The 26,420-nt window shown below is 38.8% G+C and overlaps 1 protein-coding gene across 1 annotated transcript in view; it reads left to right on the top strand.

Moving 5' to 3' along the window:
• The window catches only part of MRPL3 (mitochondrial ribosomal protein L3), a gene marked incomplete at its 5' end in the record, with an annotated part of 28,192 nt that extends 11,002 nt beyond the window's left edge, over nt 1-17,190 (top strand). The window contains 4 exons of the mRNA XM_035895709.1: nt 6,420-6,528; nt 8,366-8,443; nt 9,462-9,539; nt 16,601-17,190. Coding sequence (XP_035751602.1) covers nt 6,420-6,528; nt 8,366-8,443; nt 9,462-9,539; nt 16,601-16,750 — 415 coding nt within the window. The remainder of the gene's footprint in view (nt 1-6,419; nt 6,529-8,365; nt 8,444-9,461; nt 9,540-16,600) is intronic.
• Nucleotides 17,191-26,420: the final 9,230 nt, after the last annotated feature.

Genomic DNA, 26,420 nt, shown 5'->3' with positions numbered 1-26,420 from the left:
CTCCTTCCTCCTGCAACTTCTGTCTTCCTGATTCACATCATTATGGACTTCAAAGCCAATAATTCCGAAAAAATTGTTGTCACTGCCAGTAAAATTTTAGAAGTATTTTGACATGATTATGTACTTTACATTTTTAAGATTGTCAGTAATTTTATTTAATGGACAAAACACTGAAGTGTGCAATGTTTGAAATCATGTAAATGATCATATCCGTGCTGTTCTTAACAGCATGATTCATTCTAATTATTCCTTTAAAAAAAGAAAACTAATGCCACCTCAATGAGGAGAGAATATAGCGGAATATATAGGATGTTTTCATTTTTTACCAACTCTTGATCATCCAGATGAGCAAGATACTCTTTTGTATGCTTCCTTCTACCAAGACAAAAATCAGAAGTATGCCCCTTAAAAATGCAAGCTTTTCTTAGTTATTGTAGGTTGAACAACCTACTTGCATTACGGTTCAGAAAAGTCTTGGTTAGCGTCTTGATTTGGTTACTGAAGTGTAAGGTGTTTTTATGACTATCTGCTTTTAAACTTCCCTTGCAAATGTTTTTGTCAAAGTCTTTTGAAATGTTTCAATTCATTTATACCTCTATGAAGATAAACACTTTCACAGAAACTAGAAGGTTCCATTAAAGAAGCATGCGTTTGTTTTTATTTGAAGTCTCGTAATTCATTCAGCACAGTATGAGTAGCTTTTAGAGCACTGGTAGTAGGCAGTGCATCTCCATGCTGTCGGTCTTCTTTAGTGCTGCATTTTTCCTTAGTGCTTATTATCAGCAATTTAAAAGCTCAATCCTTACATTTTATAGCTGTCTTTAATAACAAGACTTTTCCTTGGTGTTTCAGGGGTATGTTGCAAAAATGTGTAAAGGCTTCTTCATGCCCTTTTTGGGACAGCAGTAAACTTAAGAAATCCTTGGGCTTGATGGTTTGTTTTAACCCTAAATATGCCTTGGGTTAAAATACATAGCACTGTCCAGAAACACTTCTCTCACAGGCTGCACTTCTGTGACCTCTTTAAGCTGACATAGGAGAGGCTACTAGCCAAAGGGGAGGTGGTGCTTGCTCCCGCAGAGTTCCCATTGACCTTCTGTGGCTGGTACTGGCATCCTGAGTTGCATGAAGGAAAAGATCAGTGTGAGATATCTGTTTTCTTTACTGGGTTAGTTTTCAGCTGAATCGGTTGCATGCCCCAGCTTGCTGACCAGCTGAGTGAGCTTCTGCGCTAGTACAAAGATGACTAAAACATGGGGATGGAGAGAGGTGGGACCATGTCTTAAAGTGGTAGCCCAACGCTGTATGGAGGTAGAGTTGTATTATACCTCCTTTTTCTGCCATTTAATGACCTGTTGCATGAACATTTCAGGAAACATTTGGAACATCAGAAACTTTGCCACTCCAAAGAAAAAGCCAACAGTAGTTTTGTTTGAAACATTCAGAATTAAGCAGCAATTCTGGTGTGTTTAGTGGCTTATTTAAGCTTTGCTAGGTTAGCAGTGTAATCTGAGCCTGAGAGTATGCTCTACAATTGTCTGAAATTACTTGACTAAGTAGTTGGAATCCTTTTCCTCTACAACATCTAAATAATTGTCTTTTAAATTAGCTAAGTTTGAAGAGTTGGCAGCAAACTAAATTGTTGCTTAATTAGAGTGCTTTATTCCAGTAGCTTTATAAATGAAAGTTGGCTCATTAGGTACTGGCATTTTACTTGTATCAAACCTGGAAAATGAGGTTTTGTACAAAATCAGGTGTTTGACCTGAGCAGCTGCTTTCCTGCAGGTAAGAGTGGAACAACTGTGTGTAATTAAACTCTATTTTTAATTCTACAGAAAGATTATTTTCCTTTCATTTACCATCTGTGTGTCTTAGTTTTGCATATTATCATTGCTGCCTGTGCTTCCTTTCTGGGACTCAGGTAATCGTGCTTTAGAGAAGCTAAGTAAATTAAGCAACTAAATTCCATGTGTTGAAGAACAGTGGCATTATACATGTCAAGTCTAATAAAGATAGGTCTTGTGCATTTTTTTTTTTTCAAATAAGGTGTTTAATGTTACCATTGTCAGAACAAAAAGATATAGTCTTTGATTCAAGCCAAGACAGCAGATAGATGTCTTACCAAGAAATTGCAAGTGTAAGTAGGATGACAAACATTCTACTTCTGTGTAGGTTCTTGATTATGGTATCTCAGACACTGCACATGTAGCTTGATTCTTTCAGAGTGGAATCTAGATATTGATTCTGTTTAATTAATATATGGTTCTGGATTAAGATCTCACTGCAACAAACCTTAATGTTTTTTCAAAGTATCTGAAGCTGTCAGTACTATGCCTATTAAGAGATTTTGGAGTTGTACCTCTTCTTATGCATGTTTGAGTTTGTTCTAAATTAGAATTGTATTCTGTTTCTTTTTAAAGATTTCACAGATTTTAATGAACAAAATATAGTGGGATGTCAGTGGTTAGGACTTTTGGGGGGGAAATGCATTCTTAAATGAAATTGTGATGCAGACCATCATAAGAAAAATAACTCCAGGAGAGGTACATATTTGGTCGGTATCTTTCATGCATATGTTGGCTAATGTGAAATTACATAGAATAGTGTATATAGTATATGAAAAATAGTATATAAATATATAGTATGCATAAAATAGTATGTATTGCATATGTGATAACTATGTTTTAATCTTTTGATTTGGCTAACTTGCACCAATTATGTTATGAAATATTTGTTGGAAATGAACTTACAAGACTTTTTAAGTAATAGAAGATCCAGTATTCATTTGGGGGGTTTTGGGTGTTTCTGGTTTATTCACTTTTGCAAAATACTGGTTTAGTTTTAGTTTCAGTAATTATTTTTCTTGTATTTTATTGGTGATACTTGCTGAATGCATTCACGCCTAGTAAGTTTTAGGAAGGGCAAAGAGGACAATTAAACAATATGAAATTAAAAAGTGATACTAATAGCTGACACCTGGCATCTGTTCAGAAGTCAACAAGAATATATTCTTACAAATACTTGTTAATTTTCTGGCAGAATTTAAAAAGTTTAAGAAAACTAAACTGTATAAATCCTTCTCTGCTCTTCCATAGTATTTCTTGAATGGCGCGCACCTTAAGTTCTCTTCCTTGTTTATGTAGGATGAATATTAGTTTCAAAAGCACTTGGTATTTCATACAATTTGAAGAATATAAATCTTTGCATTAGAAATATAGATAAATTTTGAGACATGAAAAATGTATTCATAATATTTATTTTTTGCATATAGTAGATAAATCCACCTCTTGTCTGAGAACAGATCATAGTTACATCAAGGTGGACTTAGGCTGGAAGAACGCTGTTCTTCTAGAATGGTTGAGGTATATTGGTTGAGCTACTAAGTGCCTAGTTGAACAGTCCTCTTTTCTAAATTTGATTTAAACTGACGTTAGTAGTTCCTTACTTTATTTTAAACTTTATGTTGGATTTACATAATCCTGTAGTTTTTACTCTGGTTCCAGCTTTATTTCAGATAGAGCATGAGTCTAGGAAGAAATATACACTGTCTGTGTAATTGGTTTTCATCTTGACATGTGTTTAGAGAACACTATACATTGATTTTTCTTTTTTTTAAGAATAAACAAAAACTCCAAAATGAAACAAAATTATTGCTGCAGCATCTCTAATAAAATTTGTTTTTATTTTCAGTCATGATGGTGACTGAGTCATATTGAATAGAAAATTAACGCTCAAAAAGTCATAAGATAGTGTATTTGTAGGTAATTCAGAGAACTTCAATCAGTTTTTTCCCAAATAAACAATGAAACTATTCTAAAAACTTATTGAACTACTATGATCAAAGAACCTTGGTAGATAGTAAAGGATAATACATTGTGAAATACTCTAATTTCAGCATTGAGATATCTTTCCTTGACTTTGGCCAGAATATTTCAGATGTTGGAGGTTTGTTTTCATATTCCAGATCAACAGTTGCACGAGAATTTTCAGGTTTACCAGAGTGCTCTTTTTTAGCCTGGCCACACTTCCTCTACATTTCCTAAGGGTTCAGTATTATCAAGTCTGAGTCTTTGTTCACAGAAAATATGTGTTTAACTGGAAAGACTAAGGAGTAGATGAGCGTAGTCTATTGCATAAATCATTAAGCGCTAGCAACTCTATCTTGTGATAGAATCGCTTCTTTTTGAAGATACAGCATTTGATGAAGTAAACATTTTTTTTCAAAATACATCTCTTACAAGTATTAACTATTTCTTATTTATATATTTTATTAAAAATACAATTTACAGTATTCTAAATTGTTCATGGCTAAAAATGAACAGTCTGAATGAAATACTGCAGTGGTTTCATGACATCGAGGATTTGTGCTTCTTGACTAAAGTTGATAGTACTGTTTTCTTTTGAAATGGTAGCTTTTGGTGGCTGTATGGTTTTCTCCGAGTTGCAAGTACATTTCTGCAGCTAAAGAATTAATCATGCACCCAATCTGCTCACTCTGGTAACTGCACAGCTGTTGTTGTGCAACCCACTTGCAGTTGGTTTTGGAGAGTTTGCTAATTCCATCTTCCAGCTAGAGATGCCAGAAGTAGTGTACTTGGAAAACATGGCCAATAATGCATAGTTTCAACAGAAAAAATAGCATTTTGGCAGAACAGCTATGAGTTTTCCTATAGCTTGGTTTCTGCTATGTACTTCAAAGTTACTAATCCCCTAGCAATCTACAGATGTAGAAAAAGACAAATTTTGAGCCTCTCTTTAAGTGTGAGTATTTTTCAAACTGTTTTTTTACAACTATCATTGTTCATTACTGCAAGCTTTTAAATAAGCTGATTCATGAGAAACTGGTGTAACAAAGCCTTGCATCCTTTGGATTTCTGTCTTGTGTTCCTGATCCAGGTAATCCTGGTCCTCCCTCCTGCAGGTGCTACCAGCTGCCTCTCATGGCCCTGATGTATCCCCATGTTGTACCACTGTCTACTGGCCTAGAAAGACTCTCTTGTTGGTGGCAAGCACTTGCATGACTGGCCAGCTGTCAAGCCATAGGAACAGATCACTACTTCAGTCAGGTTCTATCATATCCTTAGTTGTAGGGAAGGAGCAAAAAAAAACCTCAGGACTTTCTAACCAATGATTTTGATTTCAAGCAATGACATAGCTTTCCTCTGTGCCAAATTTAACTGGAATTGACCACTAGGTTCTGAGCAGGGAAGGGGAAGACCAAGAGATGGACACTGTGGTTGCACAAGTCTTGTTTCCGTACGGTCCTGTGGCTTTGGAGAGTCTTTCCATTTGTGGCTGGTTTTGACTGTGTTTGACTTGCTCTAGGCACCTAGGCCAGCAATCAGGAGAATTGTTCAAGTGGAAGAGAAAAGAATCCATTTTTTGTGAATGTTGATGTTTTCTGCATTTGTATAATTTCTCTAGTTTTTAATGGTAGTGCTTTTCTGATCAGGGGAGTCGGGAAAATGTAGTCCATATATACAACGTGCTGTATGCAGGCTCATGCCCAGTTTTATTTTCATGTGTTTGGCCAGAAGGTTCAATGCTTGAACTAATAGGACCGTGACATTGCAAAGTGCATTAGTAGAGAAAAGATTTCTGTAAATTGGAAGAAAAGGATCAGCTGTTAAATTAATTAATCAGTGCAGCCATAAACCCTGTGGACAGACTTTTCCTTTTGGAAACTGACAATGCTGGTTTAAACACACACTTTAATCGGCTTTGCTTTTGTGCAGTGGTGAGGCAATCTTTCCTATTGAGTCTGTCTTTGTAGTAGACGGAGAATTCCAAAGCCACTAATAGTATCGTATGCCTCAAAGATTAAGGCATGGACACTGATGACACGTTTTACTTCTTATTCTGGTATAGACCTTACTTGTCAGATGAGTACAGATCAAAAAAGTGTTTTTATTACAAATAAGACTGTTTAAGAGATGAGTCTATAGTAATTTGGAAAATAAATGTTCCTTGGCTTAATTTTATACTAGTCTAAGCAGCCATCTCTTCACTCTCTTGATGCTTAGGGCCTGTTCTTGAGGTTTGGCATGTGTTATTATAGAGTTGTCTTTTATTAGGTTTTTTTTTTTGATCGTTAATTTTTTTTGTTCTAGTGTCCACTTGGTGAAAGCTTGATTACAGTGTCGTGTATTGAGGACTACAACATCAAGAAACATTTTATGTTAGGTTTTTTGCCTGTTTGACTCTGTTCTAGTGCTTCTTACTCTGTAAAGCAACACTTAGGTATTGCAGTAGAATATGTCTATGGTATAAAATACAGATTTAAAAAAAAATATTTTTGTCTCTTCTGAGCTTTGTTAAAGATAAAAAAGATCATGAACCTGGCTGAAATTATTGTTTATTGCTATAAAACTTAAGTCTGACTGACCCAGGCTTGTTTGTTTATTTTTTTTTTTTTCCAGAATTGGTAAAGGATTCCAAGGTGTCATGAAAAGATGGGGATTTAAAGGCCAGCCTGCTAGCCACGGCCAAACGAAAACTCACAGACGTCCTGGAGCAATATCTACCAATGTGAGGATTCTTACTACTTCTTATTTCCTGATGTAAACATTCAGTATTTTTAGAACTGCTTACTAAAAATTAACAATTTCACAATGGCGAGCTGTTATGTCTGCTCTGTGGTAGCAGGCAAACCCAGCTGTTCTGAAGGAAGTTCAGAAACCTGTATAATGAGCAATGCAGATAGCTGTTCTCTTACACCTCGATTTATGAATATTCTATATTGCTAGTAAGTGAGCAGACATATTTTAACTGAGCAAACTGTGGTATTTTGTAGTATAGCTGAGAGAAATAGTCTTAATGTTTCAAAGAGAGTTCTAAGAATCTTTTATCACAGCATTTATAGATTGGAAAGGATTTATTCGTTATTTTATACTGCAGATATTGTACTATTCTTTGGAACCTTAGTTGCTTTTATCACCTCGCCTGGCTTCTGTAACTGCTTTATGAACTCTTTCATTCCCAAAATAGTTTGGCTGCTTAACATTTTTAAGCAGAGTAGAGAGTAATATTTTTAAGCTTCAAACTATAAACAATACTAGTTTAAAAGCTCTTTGGAACAGATGCATTTAAAACTTTGTCCCTGTAAAGGTTGCGCAACATCTAGGCTGCACTAAGAGGGATTTTTGCAAACTAGGTTTGTTATGCAGAATTAAGACCAACTGAGTCCCGGTACTGAACCTGAATTGTCTGTAATTTTCGTGGAGAAATTAAAATAGAAATTAAAAAAGGATTAATAATGCTTAAGAGAATAGTAAAGCAAAAAGGCATCGGGCAACAAAATTAGAGTAATTGAGACTGTAAAAGCATCCAGTACTGATTTATAGTCCTTCAATTCAACTGGAAAATGAATTCTACACCTGGCACTGTTTTCTCTGAAGACTGAAGAATGTAAATATTTGAACATACCACGCTTTTTTTTAGCAGATGGTATTCATCATTGCAAAATAACCCCTCTTTACTTTAAATTAGAATTTCCTAAGTAGTAACACTACAGGTCATTTCACAAAGTATATAGAATGGGAAATAGGTATGACGAAAAGGAAACAAGGTGAAAGGATGCAATAGGGAAAAACAATGCCTTGATTTTTATTTCCTGCAATCATGATTTTTCACACGGGTTTAAAAAAAAATAAACATTATTAATGAATAAGACAGTAGTGCAGGAGACTGAGACAAATCCCTGGATAATCTGTAGAACTGAAAATTATTGCGCTCACTCCTGCCTTTTCTTTTCCACCTTTGTTCTTGAGGTTATATCTAGTCAAAGGCATACAGAAACTAAGCAATAGCAGGGAACATAATTAAAAATTCTGTTCTCAAAAACACATGCTTTAAAAAAACCTGTTTTACATCAGCATAAAACTCATGGCTTAGGGAGAGGGGAGAAGCAACAGTATATCTTAATTATGTCAACCTTCCTGGGCAGGACTGCTCTGGAGCTCTGTGATAGCATCCACAAGTAATTTAGGGAAGTTGCGGTGGTCTGTGGTGTAGGTGAGAGTCTTGTGTTGACAGGGGTTTTAGAAAAAAAAAAAAACCACTTTCCTTGCTTTTCACTAAGTGAAAATATGGGATGAGTGAAGATTTTGCTCTGAATCTAGACATATCACCTATTAAGCAAAGCTAGAATCCCTTTGTTGATACAACAGTATTTATAGCAATTTTATGATTGAGGTCCAGTATTTCAGATAACAAACCTAACCTCCAGCAGGAAGTATTTAAAATGCTAATCAATTTTACATATTTTCAACATTGGAAATACCAGCATACTTTCTTTCCTGCTCTTCTTGAGTTTGTAGATGTACCTCTTGCAGATATATGATCTTTTTGGCCTGTTTTTACCTAGAAAGCTGCCAAAGTTTATCGCGGAAAGAAAATGCCTGGTAGAATGGGTAACATCTATAGGACATCTCTTGGATTAAAGGTGAGTTCTGAGTGTACTAGAACACGTATATGCAGTGCCAAGCAATGGACTTAGCTATGTACCCTTGTGGTGGTGAACTGTCTGTCATTTCTGTCAGAATCAGACAGGTGCATCTTGAAGTAAGCAACCTGGAAAGACAAGAGCAGCAAATGTGTGCTCCTGTCTTCTACTGGGTTACAAAATGTTATCTGAACTCCCTTGGCATATGTGCAGTCCCTGGGGACTGGGATTTAAGGTGATACTTCCACATCTGATGTGTTTTTTCACTGTGTGCCTTGACTTCAGCCTTTTGAAGTCTTTTGGTGACCTTCAGTTAATGTTGTCATGCCCATTCCGCTTTTTCAAACCCAGCCTAAGTTGTCTGAAGTCCTAATTTTATCATGGTCTTTTACTTTCATGTGCAAAAAGAGGATTATCGTTTCTGTCTAGATTCTGCTGTGTACGTAGCTGCAGCAGTTCCTGGGCTATCACAGCTGCTATTCTCTGTCTCTGAAGGCAACCTCTGCAGTTTGCACAAAAAGCATATTAGCCTCTAGTTTGCAAACCAGTGTGCTGCTGCTCTCTGCTAACTAAAACTAATGTTTTTGTAACAGAAAAGGTACACATTCAGTTGAGCACCTCATAGAATTAAGAAATTAACAAATGGTCACAGTAACATTTTCATGAGCATATTTGTTTTAATTTGTCAGTGTGATCTTTTTCAACAGCTGTTGCTGTTAGAGGGAAAAGAGACTTGGGAGCTTCAGTTCGCATAATGCTGAACAAAGGGGCTGCCTTACCGAATATACCCTGGTCACAAGCCCTTTAAAACTGTTTAATAGACTCCTGCATTGGAAAGCTGTGCACTCAGAGCAGCATGTGACTGAATTTTGTGGCAACTTTAAGGCTGTGCAGAATATTCTTCTTCCCCAGAGTTCCACCTCCAGTTAATCAGTTTGTGCTTTGCTGGACTACTGTTTCTAAAACTGGGAATAGTCTCTAAAATGAGCTCAATGTCTGTTTTTTTTCTGTCTCCTAGGTGTGGAGGATCAACACAAAACATGACATTATTTATGTAAATGGGTCTGTTCCAGGTCACACCAATTGTCTGGTGAAGGTATGATTGCTAGTTTCAACTTACTAGTATTAGCAACTCTTAAGCTCTTTCCAACTCTCTTCTTTATAAAAGGAAAAGCATTGGATGAATGCAATCTGCTTTTCTTCAGAGTCCCATCTTGTACTATTGAATTAAAGGGCAATAGGATCACTTATGTAAAAGAGAGTGATTAATAGGGGCAGTGGGTCACCACTTACTCTAAATGGCTCATTCTTAGCCTTTCCGTTGGGGTTATGGACCCATGTAGCCTATGATAAACAAACACACTCACTGTAACCCTGTGCTAAGTGTCTCAGGGCTAGGCCCATCCCCTTTTAACACTAACCTGAGTCAATAGGATGATGGTGAGTTTTCCAGAATACTATTTAAGGGCTGTATTCATGAACAGAAATACACAGCAAGCACTGCTTTAAAGGTTATTTAAAGCATTCCCGTACACAGTAGCAGTTACGTTTCCAAGGAGCAGTTGAGGTACAGGAGGAGACAGCTGGAGTTCACAATAATGATACAAGTTCACTTTACAATCTGTATGAATGTGTCAGTGTTACTTTTTGTGGTGTTCTACAGAATTAATTTCAAATTTTATGGAGATTGTCTATGAAAAACTGAACAATGAAGAGTCTAATATATGTTCTTACAATGTAAATAATCCACATCAAAGAAAGAAAAGTACTTTTAAGGATTATTTTCGAAATAGCCTTTTCTTTCTATTTAGATACATTCTGCACATCTGCAAGCACAAATTACTTGGACGAAGTTGATTCCTTTCTGTCTTAATAGATTACAGGGTATCAAGCATCTTTATTATGAGTGATTATAAAGATTTTGTTGTACATATACCTGTATATCTGATATATAGTTTATAATCCTCCTAAGTGTTGTAGGGATTTAAATGATCCAGCTCTTGAAAAGTTACAGAGTTCAGAAAGTTCAGGTGGTTTCAACTAGTTTATTTTGTTCTGGTCATATTTTACTGTGGCATCCAGTTTCTGTTATGTTCAAGTATGCGTTTTGGTGTACACATTTTATAATTGCAGCTAATTCCATTATTAGAAATGAGGGTTGAGGATCCATGGGAAGATTGAGGGATTTCATCCCTTAGAGCTCTTTGATTAACGTATTACAATATTGGAAAGATCTTGTTCAAAGCGCTCCACACTCAGGCTTTCATGGCTTTTTAGTACTAAATAATCCTGTTTTGAGATTAAGGTACAGTAGTAACTATTATTACTATTAGGAAATAGATTTTTAAAAATTGTTTCCACATATTTGGTGTTTGGAGGAAGTACGTAGTCAGCAACAGTCCATTCCAATTCTTCGAGCTGGTGAATCCATTCTGGATTTTTTTCTTCCATAAGCCATAGGAATTACATGTATTAATTAAAATATCTTCCCTTACATTTTCAAATACATCTCTGAAGAGTAAGAAAGCTTTAATTAAAAAAGCACACAAAGCAATACTATTTGGTATGTATTCTCTACTTTTTGAGGCTTTTTCTCGATCTTGCTGCACTCATCTGTAGTGTTTTTAGCTTGTGTCTTATGCCTTTATTTCAGGGTGTTGTCTTGTTTGCATATAGACTTCGACATCCTATGCTATGTTGTATTATTTGTTTGGATCTGTAGTTGGGGAGAGAAATTATGGGATATTAGTGTTCATAATTACTGTTCATTCCACTAAATACCTGCCTATGATTAGATAGGGCTACTGTCTAGGGGATGCGGATCCGTCTGTCTTTGAGCTCAAAAAGTGGAATATCACATAATAATTTTCTCTTGTGTGTCTCCAAGAGTAAGGCATTGGTGTTCAGTACCCACTCTGTGTTGCCTGGTAACCATTAAAACCACAGTGCACCTTGAAGCATATATTTATTTTGTATGTTCTGTATTTTTGGGAACTTAGTGTATCAGCACTGTATCCAGACTGAGATGAAGCACTTAAATTTTTCAAGTTTCATTTTCAGCAGAAAAAATGCACAACAGTAGAATTGATGGATTCCTGCTTTAATTAGAAATCAGTTTTCATTTGATATTGCACACTGAAGCATGCAGGTAAATAACTGGCATAAGTAATGTTTCTAGCCAACTGGAAAACTAATCAAAAAAGCTTAGTTTAGCATAGATTTCTTTTCTCAATTTCTTTCTCAAGGTCTAATAAAATTAAGAAACTTCAGCACTATGCTAGAGTGTATGGAATTTTTCTGTTACAAGAGTAATATCGCAGAGTAAGCATCTGTAAATTATTGTGTTGTGCCTATCGAGAGGCCTACCTGCCTCAGGTAGTACCTGTTTCTCCTGGTGTATCTTCTTAGATTACAAGGCCTAGAGTTACAGTCTGTGGTGTTGATCCTCTAGAAATAATATTTTATTCTTTTTTTTTTCTTTTGGAAGCTTATGACTCGATTTCTTTCCCAAATATATTATCAAAAAGTTATCTATCCTGTCATTCAAAAGAGAAGCACAAGACTAAATCCGTTTTTAAATAGATGCTTTATTATTGAGGGGGTACTGTAATACGGTATATTATAATACAGGTTGTTATAGTTTATATTTGATAATGTTTTATACCTGTCCTAATTTTAAGGCACCTGATTTTCTTAGGACATTCAGTGTTGATCACTTTGATCTGGCAATTCTATGTAACCCATAGAGAAGTCTGCAGTACTTTGCATCCTACTTATTTTGAATCACGCTTGCCAATATTGCCGCCTTGTGTTTCTAGCGGCTGATGCCAGAGTTGGATGTGCTGAGCTCAGACTGGGGACATGCAGGAAGAGTGTCATGCCTTGACTTCTTTCATGTTCTCTGTCCAATACCTTGGGCCCCGTGATGGAGTTGTGCAAAGGTTTTTGGTTTGGTTGTTTTTAACACAAACTGAGGCTGGTCAGAAATGGATATAGTTCTTGAATTCAGTTTTCTGTCAGGCTTCAAAACCAGCATAGAAGCTGAGCTAGGTGATGTATAATAAACTGAGGAGATCATTTCTAACACTCTGTATATTTAAACACATTTTCCTGTTTAGCAAACAACTTGCATTCTTTGCTGTGGTTGCTAACACAGCCTGAGGCACCATTAAACTGCAAGTGTGAGTTGTGACTTAAGCATCAAGTTTTGATGCCTATTTATGACCATATTAAGTATTTCGTGCAGATAGATTTCTGAATTTGTATTTGCTTGTACTACCTATTATGCTGTCAATATATGGGACATACATATGTGCCGTTTATTAAATGTCTGCAAAACCCCTTATGACTGTTTTAAAGATTTAGTGACAATATCCCCACCAGCTCCAATTTCAGCTTTCTCTAGGATTTTTCTCAATAAAAAGCTTCACAGAGAACATACTGTAGTGTATATACACTGCTATATACACTATCTACAGTATAGTGTACTATAATATATAGCAGTATTAATATAGTAGTTAAGCAAGCCAAGTGTTTATGTTATATTGAGTTATACAGTGAGTGCTTTTATGGATCGTAATAACTACTTGGGCTCTCAGCCCAATTCCTTATGTGGGTGAGAGCTAAATTCACAGGATTTTAGTAACACAGAGCATTAAAACTTACTCTGATGTCATGGGGTTCCTCTTTTTTTTTTTTAGTTCCTTCTCTTTCCTCTTCCCCCTCTCCCCCTTTTTTTTTACTAATATATTGAATGGGATCAGTGCTAGCCATTGTGATCACATTGGATTTATATTAGCAGGAAACCTGCAGTAAAAAACTTGTTTAAAGTTTAATGATGTCACAACCAAGACTTTGAGTTGTAGACATCTGTTTCTTAGGGCCTAAAAGCAGTTATGAGAGAAGTTTGTATGTTAATTATTTGTACAGCCTTACTGTAAAAGGTTGCCAAATCAATTGCTTATAATGCAGTTTCAGCATGGAATATAAAAATTATTTTGTGAACTTCAGCTGATTGGGAAGGAAAAAGGGGGAATGTTATTTGGTACAGTTTTGTATTCTTTGCTGTGAGGCATTTTTTCATAGAAACATAGAATATCTCACGTTGGAAGGGACCCATAAGGATCAAGTTTCGGAGCCTTGGGTTTTTGACTCTGAGGAATAAGGTGAAAGACATTCAGTGGTGGCATTTTCCTTTACTAGGGATGCTCTCAGAAAGTTACTGGGAGAACAGGAAGAACTGTGCTGGGCAACGTGCATTTCTTGTCTGTGTACATGCTTATACAGACAAGTGTGACTGCTGCTCCATACCATTTAGCTCCCCTATAATACTGTGAAATTACTGTGCAGGGATGTGAGGTAATACAGACAGAAAACCTTCGGTATGCTGCATCCTTCATAAATGTAAAGGAAGTAATTCAGTAATTCTCTTGAGAAGACAGATAAATCGTTCCATGTTTTAAGTTGCTAATGGGTACTTCCAGATGTAAAATAAAATTGAGTTCTTCCTTTTGATAGGAGTAATAACAATACCTGTCTAACAACTTTTGAAACGTAGAAAGGAGAGAGAGGTATGTTTGTTCAGTTTGGTAGTGATGCTCTAGGACGGTACTTCAGGAGTAGAACTTAAATTGCATTTGAAAGCAGTGAATGTAGAAGAAGGTGGAAAAAGAGCAGTAGTTTTCACCAGTCAAAAGAAATACTGTGTCAATTATACCAATCAAAAGAAAGAGCATATCAGAAGAAAATAATTTTAACATCAGATATGGCTCGTGCTTCTGGGATCTGTCAAGCTTCTGAGGAGTTTGGAAGGGGCAAAATGAAACAGTATTGCACTCTGAAAGCAACAATGGTCTGTTGAAAATGTTTCATAAGAATCTACTTTAAGAATTCTCGTTATCACACAAGAGGCATTATCTGCAAAATGCAACTTGACACTAATATGTAAAATGCAGTGTTAAGGCTGAACAGAAATCTTACATTTATTTAGATAAACTAGTACAGGACAAAGATTAGGCTGTTGGGTTTGCCTTTAGTTAAGAGCAAATGTCTTACTCCTAAGTCATACAGTAAGAAGTTGTTTTAAGAAAAGGAAAAAAAAATTAAATTCCTTTCACTTTCCAGATGTCCAAAACTGCTGTAATGACACAGCCTGTATGTAACAGCACATGTTATTTCATTATGAGAATAATCCAAAATAACAAAAAAGTAGACATGAAAAACATTTTAATAAGATACAGATGAAGTAAATAAGTTATCAGAAATCATTTGTTCTCATCTTCCTAATATTATGGTAACTCATGTAGAGACCATGGAGGTTTTTGCTGCTGATGAAGAAGGCTTATGATGTGTAATAGGATTAGGGAGTAAAAGAGAAAGGGGCAAAGGAAATAATAGGTAACCGGTGACGTTACTAAAATGTTTTCATATAGAAAAAGAAGCAACAGCGACGTATTGATAAGGAAGGATAAGTTCTCAGCCTTGGCAGTTCCAATGGCACTGCTGAAGCTGTCTGACGGTGTTTCCTCTGAACTCACTGTTGCTGGACCTGTTACAGCAAAGGTCTTTGGACTTGGACCTCAGCCTGGTTTATTCCGTGTAGACACGTAGTGAAAATTGCTGTCTGCCCAGACTACAAGTACTTCAGTAGGTATGTGTGGCAGTTTACAAGTGAATAGTGAACACTTTTAATAGGGAGGTGTCTGGTAGAAGAAGAGCGACCTACTTGAAAAGCTAAGTAGCCATCCTAACCAATATAGCATGTTGAGCTCTCCCCCCCCTCATTCTTAGCAACTAAGGGTTTTTTTTTATCAAGCCTGCAGTCAGAAACCTGTTGGAACTTCCTCAAGGAGGGGGGGAAAAAAGCCACAAAAAAAACCCCCACCAAAACCCAACAGTTTTTCAGAAGCTGAAGTTTAAGTCAAATTTATTGTGCACTTCATCTGCAGGAATCCCCATGGACTTTGGGAAAGGCTCAAGTAATAGCAGATATGAATCTGGTAAATATAGTGCTGTCAGAACAGAACTGTCACTGGGCATAAAATTGTTTTATTTAATTTCTGGTATAAATCACAATTGTCTTATGTGAGATTTTTGTCTAACCGAGTAAGAACAAGCTTCCTGTTCTTTAAAAGCCCACCAAAAAAGACAAGAGGCAGAGCTTATCTTCTCTATACTAAAATTTTGTCTAATCTATTTATACTTTTTAATCCAGTTGAGCATAGTGGCTGAAAGGGATTATTACAGCTCAGGAGAAAGATCATACGTAGCAATATAGAAATGAAGAATTTAATTTTAAATAAAATTTCATCGCATGAGAATTTGTAGCTTGCTCTCTCTTCAGAGATACCAGCTTTCTATCTTCTACTGCAGACAAACTGCTTTTTGCTGATAATTCTAGCTACTAATTTTCTTCAGAGATTGGAGTTTCAGGGGCTAGATTTTAAATCTTTTCACATGTAGAGAGGTCAGTAAAAGAAAATTATTTCTCTGTGGCGCTGCAGTTCTTGGAAATGAACTTTCTTAAAGGCTCGTGTTCTACAAACTTGGGAACTGATTCCTGGGTGAAGAATTCTAGGTGCTTAACTCTGCAGTCAGTGAATAGCTCTACTGTAGCCAGAGGGACTGAGTACAGCACATGCACATATCTTTGCAAAATTAGTTGCTATAATTAGTTGGTATCATAAATACAAAAGCGTGTCTTGGTTGTTGAAGAGATGATTACACTGCATAATTTAACTTGATATGTCATGTAGGAAAGTACTATGGGATATAAACAGTTTAAACAAGCCATACTTACACACATTTATTTTAATGACATTTTAAAATATTGAGCAGTGAATGCATGAGAGTACATTTTGATTCTCTCACACTATGGTATAACTGATAAATTCTCTTTGGGTTTTTTGTTTCATTTTGCTGGTTTTTTTAAAACCTCTTTAATGACAGGTACAAAATGTTAAATTCAGTAGCTGGGGTTGATATTAAAATAACTGATGGGTAGACACGGAATTATTCAGATAAACAAGTGTAATGTGAATGCTTTGGGGGGTTTTTTTCTTACGCATGCAAGGTGATTTCTTTAATCTCTCGTGTATACCTGTCTGAAAGTCTCCTGGAAGATTTATTAACCTCACCCTTCCCCCTTGTGCTTTTTAGGTCAAAGATAGCAAATTGCCTACTTACAAGGACTGCAATAAAAACCCTCCATTCCCTACGTTTTTTGCTGATGGAGATGAAGAACTACCAGAAGATTTGTATGATGAGGAGGTTTTCCAGTTCACGGATCCATCTGTCACATACACATAATGTTCTTCACATCTTTGAAAAAACAGAATTTTGTTATTTTCATGAACTTTGCAATGCTGTATAAGAGTAAACCTATGAATTGCAGTCCGGCCAACTGAATTGAACGCTTCAGATATTGCCATTTTGGTCAGGTAGTAAGATTTTACCACTGTCAATTTCAAAGCTGTATTTAAAGCAGCAGGTGAGTCTGAGGGGCAGGTTGTAAAGCACACCAAACAGTTTGTTTACAGTGATCTTTTGTCCTGTGTCACAGGCTGTGAAAAGTTACGCATTGCTGAAAAACTGTAGTTTTGAAGATGGTTCCATTTAATTTTGAGTACTACCAAACTTTCTGTTTCTCTTTTATAGAAAGTGTTCTGGCCAACTCTGATAATCAAAAAAACTTTCAAATCTGCTTTGGCATCTGGGGGGATGGATAAATATGATGTGATTCAAAATAAAACAGGAAAATGCATTGCTCTGTAGCACCATGAGCTTGTTTTGTTTCCTTCTTTTCACCGGAGCTCTTTCTCTCCTTTTCCTTTAACGTTGCATTGAGCTTAATGTAGCAGATAGCCAGCAAATTTTCTAGAGGGAAGATGATGCCAACCACTGTCTGTCTCTTCAGAGAGTTCTGGCAGTGTGTACAGTGAGGGGGTGTTCGGATGGGAAATGTTCAGTAACAAAGCAGCACTAAGACTGCAGTGGCCACCTGTTTGTCGCCTTACTGACAGCTTGTTCTGAACTTCACAGAGGATCCCTTGCATGATCTCTGGAGAAATATCTCCCTATCCACAGTTGTCTCTGTATTGGATTCTTAGGCTGTTACAGGAGAGCCATTACAAGGAAAACAGGCTAAATGTGAAGGATTTATCTTTATGATAATGCTTATTTTAATTCTGCCCCACCTTTCAATAATAGCTGGAATCAATACGCTCCTTTTATTTTTCATCTTACGTGATTTACTATTTATAAGTCTGATCTTTTGAATGCTGTAAATCCTCTCACATACAGAAGCAAGTACCTGCCTAGCTGTCAGTGCCATCTGAGCGCTTGCCTACAAGCCCTGCAGTAGTTCAAAAATTTGCATATGCTCAACTACCGTTTATACTGTGGCAGTGCTGTCTACTCACCTTTGCAGCTTCATCACAAGACATCAAATATCTAAAGTAAATACAACAATTCTAAAGATCTTACTGATACTATCAAATTTAAACGGTGGTGTCCATGTCATTATGGTGTGTCTCAGTCACTGGAGATGTTTTGAATTTTTTTGTAATAGCTTGAAGAAACAACATGCTGTCTTGAGGAGGCTGTACGTTGCTACTGGCTTGTAGTAGACTGAGAGAGATCATTAGAGACCATGGTATGGACATGTGAACTGGTAAATATCTACATTGTAGGGTATCCTCTTAGCTAGATTCAGTTGAATTAAAAACGCAATTCAAATGCTGATTATTCTGATTATTCATCAGGTTGCTGAATAACAGCCACTTTCATGCTTCCCTTTCTCTTCAGTGACACTGGCTCTGCAAAAGTGTAGACATCACACACACACACAGAGCAGATGTGATACAAAAAGCCCATACATGTAGCAAATACCCAGTGGGTTGTCATGTTTTGGCCACGATACTAGCAAGGAGTGCAACCTGTCACCTTTTTCAGAGAGTTGCAGTCTCCTGAAGAGGTGTTCAGTCTCCTGATTACAGAATAGATTTTAAAAGTTACAGCATTTCAAACACATGTAAATCAGGGTGTGCCCAGACAAGTAGCCTGCTCTCCTACTCTGGTTTATGGGATATATGCTTTCCTTGAGGAAGGACTCTTTCTTTTTTTTTTTTTTTTTTTTTTTTTTTTTTTACTTAATTGGCAATGATCCTGGACTGTCACTGAGATGACCACACAGAAAGATGCTTTCTCCTGCTTGGTTTCTCAGCCAGAAGTTCCAGGACTCTGGGATCATCTGTATGTTGTTATATTTTGGGTTTGCTTCCAGTGTATGCCTTGGAAAACACCAAGAATCAAATGTGAGCTCAAAGGGACCCACAGGTTTAAAAATGTAAATTAAGATTAACTCTGTATCAAATAAGATTTCAGCTTGAGCAGAAAATCGGCAACCTACTTCAATCCGCATGTCTTTGGTAAGAGAACTCCCTTTTCGGTGTAAACAGTGAAATTCCAGTGATCTGATCATGTTACTTTTTAGCATCATTGTCCAGGGAATGACTGCAGTCATTCAGGGAATTCTGTAGTTAATGTTGCCTTCCCTTTGTTTAGCTTTAAAATGTCTGTTGAAGCCCATACACTATCAGAGTAGTCTCTGCAGTTGTGCTTTTGAAATGCATGCTGGATCTGAGCCGTATGATTTTTTCCCAATGCTGTGTTTTCACATAGGTGTTGGTCTCATTTTTCTTGCGATGTACAAGTGAAACCTTTTCCATTTTTGTTTCTCAAGAGTGCTTGGACACTAAAGACAAGAGCTTTCATAGGTCAAGTAAAGACTTGATGTCCTGAAGGTAAGTGTTTTCTCTAAAGCAGATGCAGGGTGAGATGGGTAAGATCTATTGATGTGAGCCCAGAGTAGTGCAACCTAGATTGGAACATAAACATCTATTAGACCTGATCTTCCATTAGGCATTGGAAAGCTTATGGTGTTATGGATTTAATCTTCCATACGCTCCCCTTCTCTCTGGCTTATGCTGTTCTGACTAATAAAGGGACTTTGTGCAGGAGAAGGGCGGGCTGAATTTATTTCAAGGAGCAGAATTGTTCAGAAGTGTAATGACACCAAATGCTTTAAGCCCACCTACAAGTTTGTTCTTAGGAAAAGCTAAGGGTGCTTACTGAAGTAAGTATTTTTAGATTTTATCGAAGGTGCTGGAGCTTGAATATTCTTTACTCCCTCAACATGGCTGAAGGTTGTGGCTTATCAAGCAGATGTGCTTTTAAGAGTCAAATAAAAGCAGACAGTTAGGCAAATATCAAGTCCTCGTGTCTCAGATGAGCCAGCAGTTTCTTGTGCTAAGGGATGCATTCATTTTTCTGAAAAGACAAACCAAGGGCTCTGTTACAAGTAGATATCTGTGCCTTTTGTTGCTCTTCCTGAGTACTGCAAGTTTAGAGCCGTCGAGGAGCGTATGCCCAGGCAGCAACAACAGCAACAAAAAGAAGCTCTTACTCCACATTACCTGTAGATTATTAAGAAGGAGCTGAACATGTTACCAGGGGTCTGAATCCTGTAGGACAACATCCCACCCAATGTTGCAGGCTGGTTTGCTGTCTGAGGAAGTAATTGTTGGCGGGCGCTGCTACCCCTGCCATAACTCGTGAAGCAGTTGAGACCTGCCCTAAATCGTGTACCTGTTTCAGCCCAGAGAGAGAACAAAGTATTGATCTCTCCTGGGAATATAACGCTTGAAAGTTGCTTTTTCTCACTCTCAGCCCCCTCTGCGTCCTTGGGCTGGTAAAGGGCCTGTGCTTCCCCCAGCACGTACTGTTTTGCTTTGTGATGCGTAAAAATCTTAAGGGGATCCAGCTTTTAAAATCATGAGTGCGAGTACATTTGTGTCCTCTACTTTATTACCATCTTAGCAGGAAACCTGTTGTGCAGCTCTTCTTTTCTTGTGTTGTCTGGCAACACACTAACATGAACCGGTGCCTGTACACCCTGGGAATTTGACTGTGCCTGGAGCTGCCCGTAACGATGAGGCAAAATGCAGACACCAAGCAGTTCTTTCACATTTACTCTGGTTTATGCAGGCATTTGTGAACATAAGGGTTGTGAGCGAGGTGCTGAGCTGGGGTTTGCATGTCCAGGAACACTTTACCCCTTCCTTAGGCTCTTCTGTTTCTTTGGGCTAGCGGGGCATTAACACCGCTAACACGCTGCTTTGGAGGAGGATGCAGGGTTAAGCTTTAGCTGTATCCATGGCTTCATGGCGTGACTGCTTTGAAAAATAAATACTCTCAATTAATAACCCCTCTCAGTGGTTCTAATAGTACATGAATAAACAGTGGCAAGCTTACAATGTAAGTTGGAGGTAAAAAGACAGCAGGAAGAGGAAATCAAAACACTCATCTATCACTTGACAACGTAATTGCAGTCATTGATGATAAACAAGTAGAGTTTATTTCTCTTGAATCCATACTTTTAAATACCATTTCTCTGTCATTACGCAAGATGGATAAACATTTTCCTTTGCTATTTCACTTGATGTGGAAAAATGTGGTTTGTTCTGTTGGCATTTAACAACTATTATTCTAGTAAGCTGAAGGGATGACAGTTTATATGTAGAATTTTGCCTTCCTCCACTCTCCCTATGGATTTTGGAACCTGATATGGCCCGAGCTTGTCCCAAAATTGCTGTTTCCTTGCTGAATTCTAAAAATTCTGGAGAACTGAAAGAAGATTGATGAGAAGGTAAACCATGAGTGAGGCTGATCTGTGTAACCCACCTGCCTCCACAGTGCCCAGCAGCGGAGAGCCCGACACACGAGGCTCATACGTGATGCTGAGGTAATTGCTATTTAAAAGAAATCGCTGGCCCAGTCCTAGAGCATTTCATAAAGTCTGTGAGCACAGTGGGGGGGTTCATTCATTTTATGGGTGCTGTGGCTGTAACCACATCACTTGGCTTGGATCCCTCTCCTGATTTATGTCATTCCCACATCTCCTTGAAATTTAACGTGGGAGTGCCTTGGTTTCGTAATTGTAAGCATTATTTGTACACCATGTCTTCTAATAATTAGCTCCTATGCCCTTCAGGGCACAGATAGTGCTTATTAATTGCATTTAATGAGCATCTCTCACCTGCAGCAAATTGCCCTGCACTGTTACACGCCTTAGTGTGTAACATACTGCAGTATGATTTATTTATAAAACACGCTTGATGGCACTTAACAGCTATAAAAGCATGCAAAAATGCTGACCTTGGTCTTGGGTATTTATTGGTTTTGGAGAAAGCGTGCAATTTCTGGTGGAGGAATTTAAGTTGATGACATGTAGCCTTAATGTTATCGCACCAGAAGGAGAATTCATTTCAATTGGCACAGCTCTGCTGCGTTTGAAGTGTGGCAGCAAAACAGGTCGAAAGCTGGCAGTTGTTTCTGGGGGCTGTGTCATAGCGTGTGTTGCAGCAAGGTGGGTCAGGTAGTAAAGGGGTACATTAGGACTGATGGACCCCAAATTAAGGCAGCCCTGCTGCCCTGCCCCATGAAGTCCCCAGAAAGATGTGTGATGTGAACTGGGGAGGATGCTCACACCTGGCTCAGTCCCCGGTCGTTCTGTCAGCGTACCCTTCCTTGCATCTCTACCCTCATTTTACAGAAGCGTGTGCCTGGTGAGTGTGGATGGGTCACTGGGGTGGGATTCCCAAGAGAGATTTCCAGCAGCAGCAGTGTCCAGGATAACATGAGGACTAATAACGTCCTCGTTCTCTGTATCTTTGTCCCACTTCCCTTGTTCCAGCAGGATATCACATGTGGATTCCCACCTATGTGTACACTTGCTATGCCACAAACCCATTTCTGTTTGAATACCAAAGACCTGAGGTATGTTCTTGCTTTCTGATCTAAGTAGGCAACCAGTAATTTGTGCAATTGGAGCTCCTACCTAGCTCCTGCCCATGATGAATTAAAAATCACTGCTTGTGAATAATTTGATTTCTGGGTTAACGTTCACTTGCATGGCAGTAACTTCGAGCACTAGAACAGAACCCAAAAGAAGCGATCAGCTGAGAAAGCGAGGGCCGTTTCCAGTGCAAATGCAGACAATGGTTTGAATTATTTGCTGTAATCTGATGAGTATACGCTGGAGACGGAGCCTTCTGCGCTCTGCTGCTTACTGCCATGTCTCTAATGCTGGTGTGTAAAATCATCTGGCACGAGAAGTCAAACTATGGATGAATCCAACATTTGGGGATTTGGGAGGGGTGGGATTGCAAGGGGAGGTTGTTAACAAAAAACTGGCTTAAACCAATTTCTAGTAATTCAAATTGTGCTATATAATTTGCTTCACATTTCCCCAGGCAACACAGTCTTACAGTCAGCTAAGTGAAGTTTTCGTCTGTTTTCATCTGTCTGTTTTCATCTCCTTCCTCATTTCCTTTCTAAGTGGTAGAAAACCTATAAAAAAAAAAAAGTGGGTTTTTTTGCAGGTACTCAAAACAATAACCTTGAAGAGGGTTCCTTGGCAACCTGCTGCTCTATTGAAAAGCAGTATGATTCATCTTTCATAGGCAAGACAGACATTTTATAAAACTTTTTTTTTATTTCTAGAAAATCAAGAGGAAAAATTAACTTTGCTGAAGCAGAGGCTTTTCTGCATGTGGCCTCTCTGAAATCAATGTTCCACAGATTCACACCAAATCCTGCCTGAAACGTGTTGTTGCTCCATGCAGCAATGAACTCACAGCACGAATTACAGTTTTGGTGCCTCAGTCCTGCTTAAATGGATCTGCCCAGCATCGCACAAAATATACGCAAGAGAATTTGGCAGTAGGTGATGAGAGGCTTACCACATGGTGCAGGTAGTTCAAAATCACGGTACCTTTCTCTGCAGTTACCAAGAAAGGTATTTTTGTCTGCTGGTTTGTTCTTAAATCACAGTACCTTGTTTCCAAAGGGAGATTTTCCTTAGGAGCTTCCAGGTATTTCCTTAGGCTAGCCTGAAATTTTCCATTATTTGGCCTGAAATTTTAGAGCTGCATGTGGAGGAATAGCCTGATAGAAAAGAAACAGATTTGATTTCTCTTCCCCCATCTTCCATTTCCCTTGATCATAGGTCGACAGAGAACTCTTTTCCCCGTATGCCACTTAAAGAGAAAATCAATTGTTTTCTGTGAAATTGCCAGTTGATTTCTAAACTGCTATTTCACCCCCGCAGAGAAGATGCTGTGAAATGTCCTTTGGCTCTTTGTCACCCCATCTTGGATCCATACGGCCACGGCTCTGAGCCCAAAGGCTATCAGCCTGCAGGAGCAGCGAGCGCCGGAGGCAGAGCGTTTTGAGCTTTGTTATACGAAACTCTTTGACAATTTAATGGTGCAGCCACTGAAGCTGACCCGTTATGGGCTGTGGTGAGGACACTCGCCCACCCCTGTCGCACAGAAGGAGTTTCAGGGAGGCTTTTTCTTTTCAGGCTATTGGAAAGCCAAAGAAGTGCTTTTGGAAGCACTGTTTGTGAATTAGCCTGCACAGTGGCTCTTCTTACAGCTGCGAACTTCTACAGCTTTGAGTTAGTAGCTGAATAATCCAAACACCACGGTGTACACACCGTGTGTGTGTGTGTACGTGCCCGTCCTCTGACGCTCGCTGTCGGTTCGTCTCTGATCGGGAGACTCGCTGACAGGCTTTCAAGCATCGCCTGTTTACAGTTCGGTGGAACTGCTCCAGCTGGCAAAGCAGTCTGTTCTCTCTGCTCTTTGAAGGAAAAAAAAAAAATCAAATGGAGTCCTGAAACTTCAGCATCGACGTGTAGGCAAAAGCGCTGGCCTCCTCCCCTGTTGTGCATCCCCCGCAAGCCAATCTATCCCGTTTGCTGATGACTGCATGTGTGTGCTTTGATGGGAATGCAAAACTTGCTCTCGTCTGAAATGCAGCCTGTATCAGAAATACCATCAGGTGGTGTCACCTGTTCTCGCCAAAGCCAGTGTTTTAAGTGGTCATCTCCTCTTAATCACTTAATGAGCTTTATTGTAGATGATTAAAAGTAATTGATTATTTCCAAACATAGAGAGATTTTGACAAAACAATTTCATAGCTATTAAGCATCAAGTTAAAATAAGGGCTGTTTTATAACCATATAAGTAGCTTAGCTGTTAATTCACATTTAGGAAACCTAATGAATTATTAGTGCCTAACTCTTTATTCATAAAGTATTTTTACAACCACAGATTCTTATCTGTACAAATGCTGTGACACGTGTTTAAATTTATGCTGGTGAGCAGCGGCTTCAAGAGAGCACAAGTCGGTGAGATCTCGGTAAACTGCAAGATTTATCCCCCATCCCCAGAGTCTGTGGAATTTAAATGAAATGGGACGAGTGTTTTGTGTGGCCCTGGGGAAGCAGGGGCTGCTCAGAAAAGGGGTTTGAAGGAGAAGAAGAGGTAAAGGCTGGCCGGTGAGGACTGGGGATGTTGTTACAGCAGTGCTGCACCCAGGGCAACACACCTAAAAGCTGATGGAGAGAGGGAGAGGAGCGAGGAGAAAGGTGTGAGGAGCCCGGCACTGCAGGCAGCGGGGAAGCGGGGTGGTGATGAGCAACTGAGGAAGGAGGCACCCGGGGCTGGCAGAGGAGTTTGCAGAGGAGCAGTTCAGCTGGCAGGAGAGAAATGTGGCTTCATGCTGCAGGTTGGTGGGAGCAAGGGAAGAGACTTAAGCCAGGGTGGACGTGGGCAATAAATCTAGGAAGTGTTTGGAGCTAAGGACTGTGTTGAAAGGATCTGGCTGGGCGCCATCTGAGAGAATGACCTGACAGAATCGGGGATAAACTCTCAGAAGGGCAAGGCTGGAAGAGGATGGGGGGTAAAGATGCCCCCATGCCCTCAGTGAGCCTGCTTTAACCCCACTGAAAAGATAAGCAACCCTCCTGAAAGGAGAAATTCAGGCATGTAATCTTCAGAAGAGGAATCCAGGTGCTGAATTATTTTGTGAGGAAAGTGCCTGCTGGTCACCTGCAGCTAGGCTTTCATTCCTTGATTAAGGGCAGGATTTAAATTTAAGCCCCATCCTTGGTGATTCCTATTAGCTGTCTTTAGTCCCCTGGTTGCTGTGCAGGCTACTGTGCACTCTTGGTACCAAGACTATTTTGGTACGGGGCCAGCAGGACCTACGGACCTCACGTTTTGAAAGCTGAGCGCAATGCGAGGGCAATCTGTGCCATCAGCCTCCGTCCCTCTGTCCTCCTGTCATTTGTCTCTATTTGCCTCCTTGTGGCAGTGGCTGTCAGTCATTTAATAACAAACGTAATTACTGCTGGTGACTTGTTGGGTGTGTTATGGCCGGTACACTTACTGCAACAGCCGACAAGAAATAGAGAAGATGCAGTACATCAGATGCATGGAGGAAGAAAGTTTTGTGGAAAGAGCTGATAGAGAAAAGACTTCGCTCTGCATCTCCTATGTACCCTAAATTAGCTACAGAGAAATTTTTGTAAGTAGAGAGGGAATGTAGGATCAGGCCTTAGATGTAACTATACCTCTGGCGCTTGATGTCTGTGGGGTGTCAGGTACCGTAGTCCCACTCCTGATACTACTACAGGTTCACTTGGAATTTAACATGTGCCTGGCAGGCTCTGTGGCTGATCACCTCTGCACCTTCCCGGTGGTTCTTATACAGCACAGGTTATGTTAACATCTCTGGAAAGCTGTTGCCAGACAGAATCCTAAACAGTGATAATATCTTAATAACAGCTAAGCTTTCCTCTTCTTTTTTTTTCCTTTTTTAATCTTTTTTTTCCTTTTTTCTTTTTTAATTTTTTTAATTTTTTTTTTTTCCCCTTCGGTACCTCCCAGTAACTGCCAGCCAGGTCTGTAAACCCTGATCGTCTGTTATCAGGCACTGCAGGTTTGGTGTGACAGCACGGTGCTCAGGTTCTGCAACTGGAAGTCCACTGCTTTGTGTTTCTTCTGTGAGAAACAGAGGATGCTTGCTTCCTTCATCACAGAGAGCTGGAGGATGGATTTTATTTTAC

This window comes from Egretta garzetta, unplaced genomic scaffold (assembly GCF_000687185.1).
Source record: "Egretta garzetta isolate BGI_Z169 unplaced genomic scaffold, ASM68718v1 scaffold96, whole genome shotgun sequence".
Taxonomy (NCBI): Eukaryota; Metazoa; Chordata; class Aves; order Pelecaniformes; family Ardeidae; genus Egretta; species Egretta garzetta.
The sequence above is the reverse complement of the archived record's forward strand: the minus strand, read 5'-3'. Positions and strand labels throughout refer to the sequence as shown.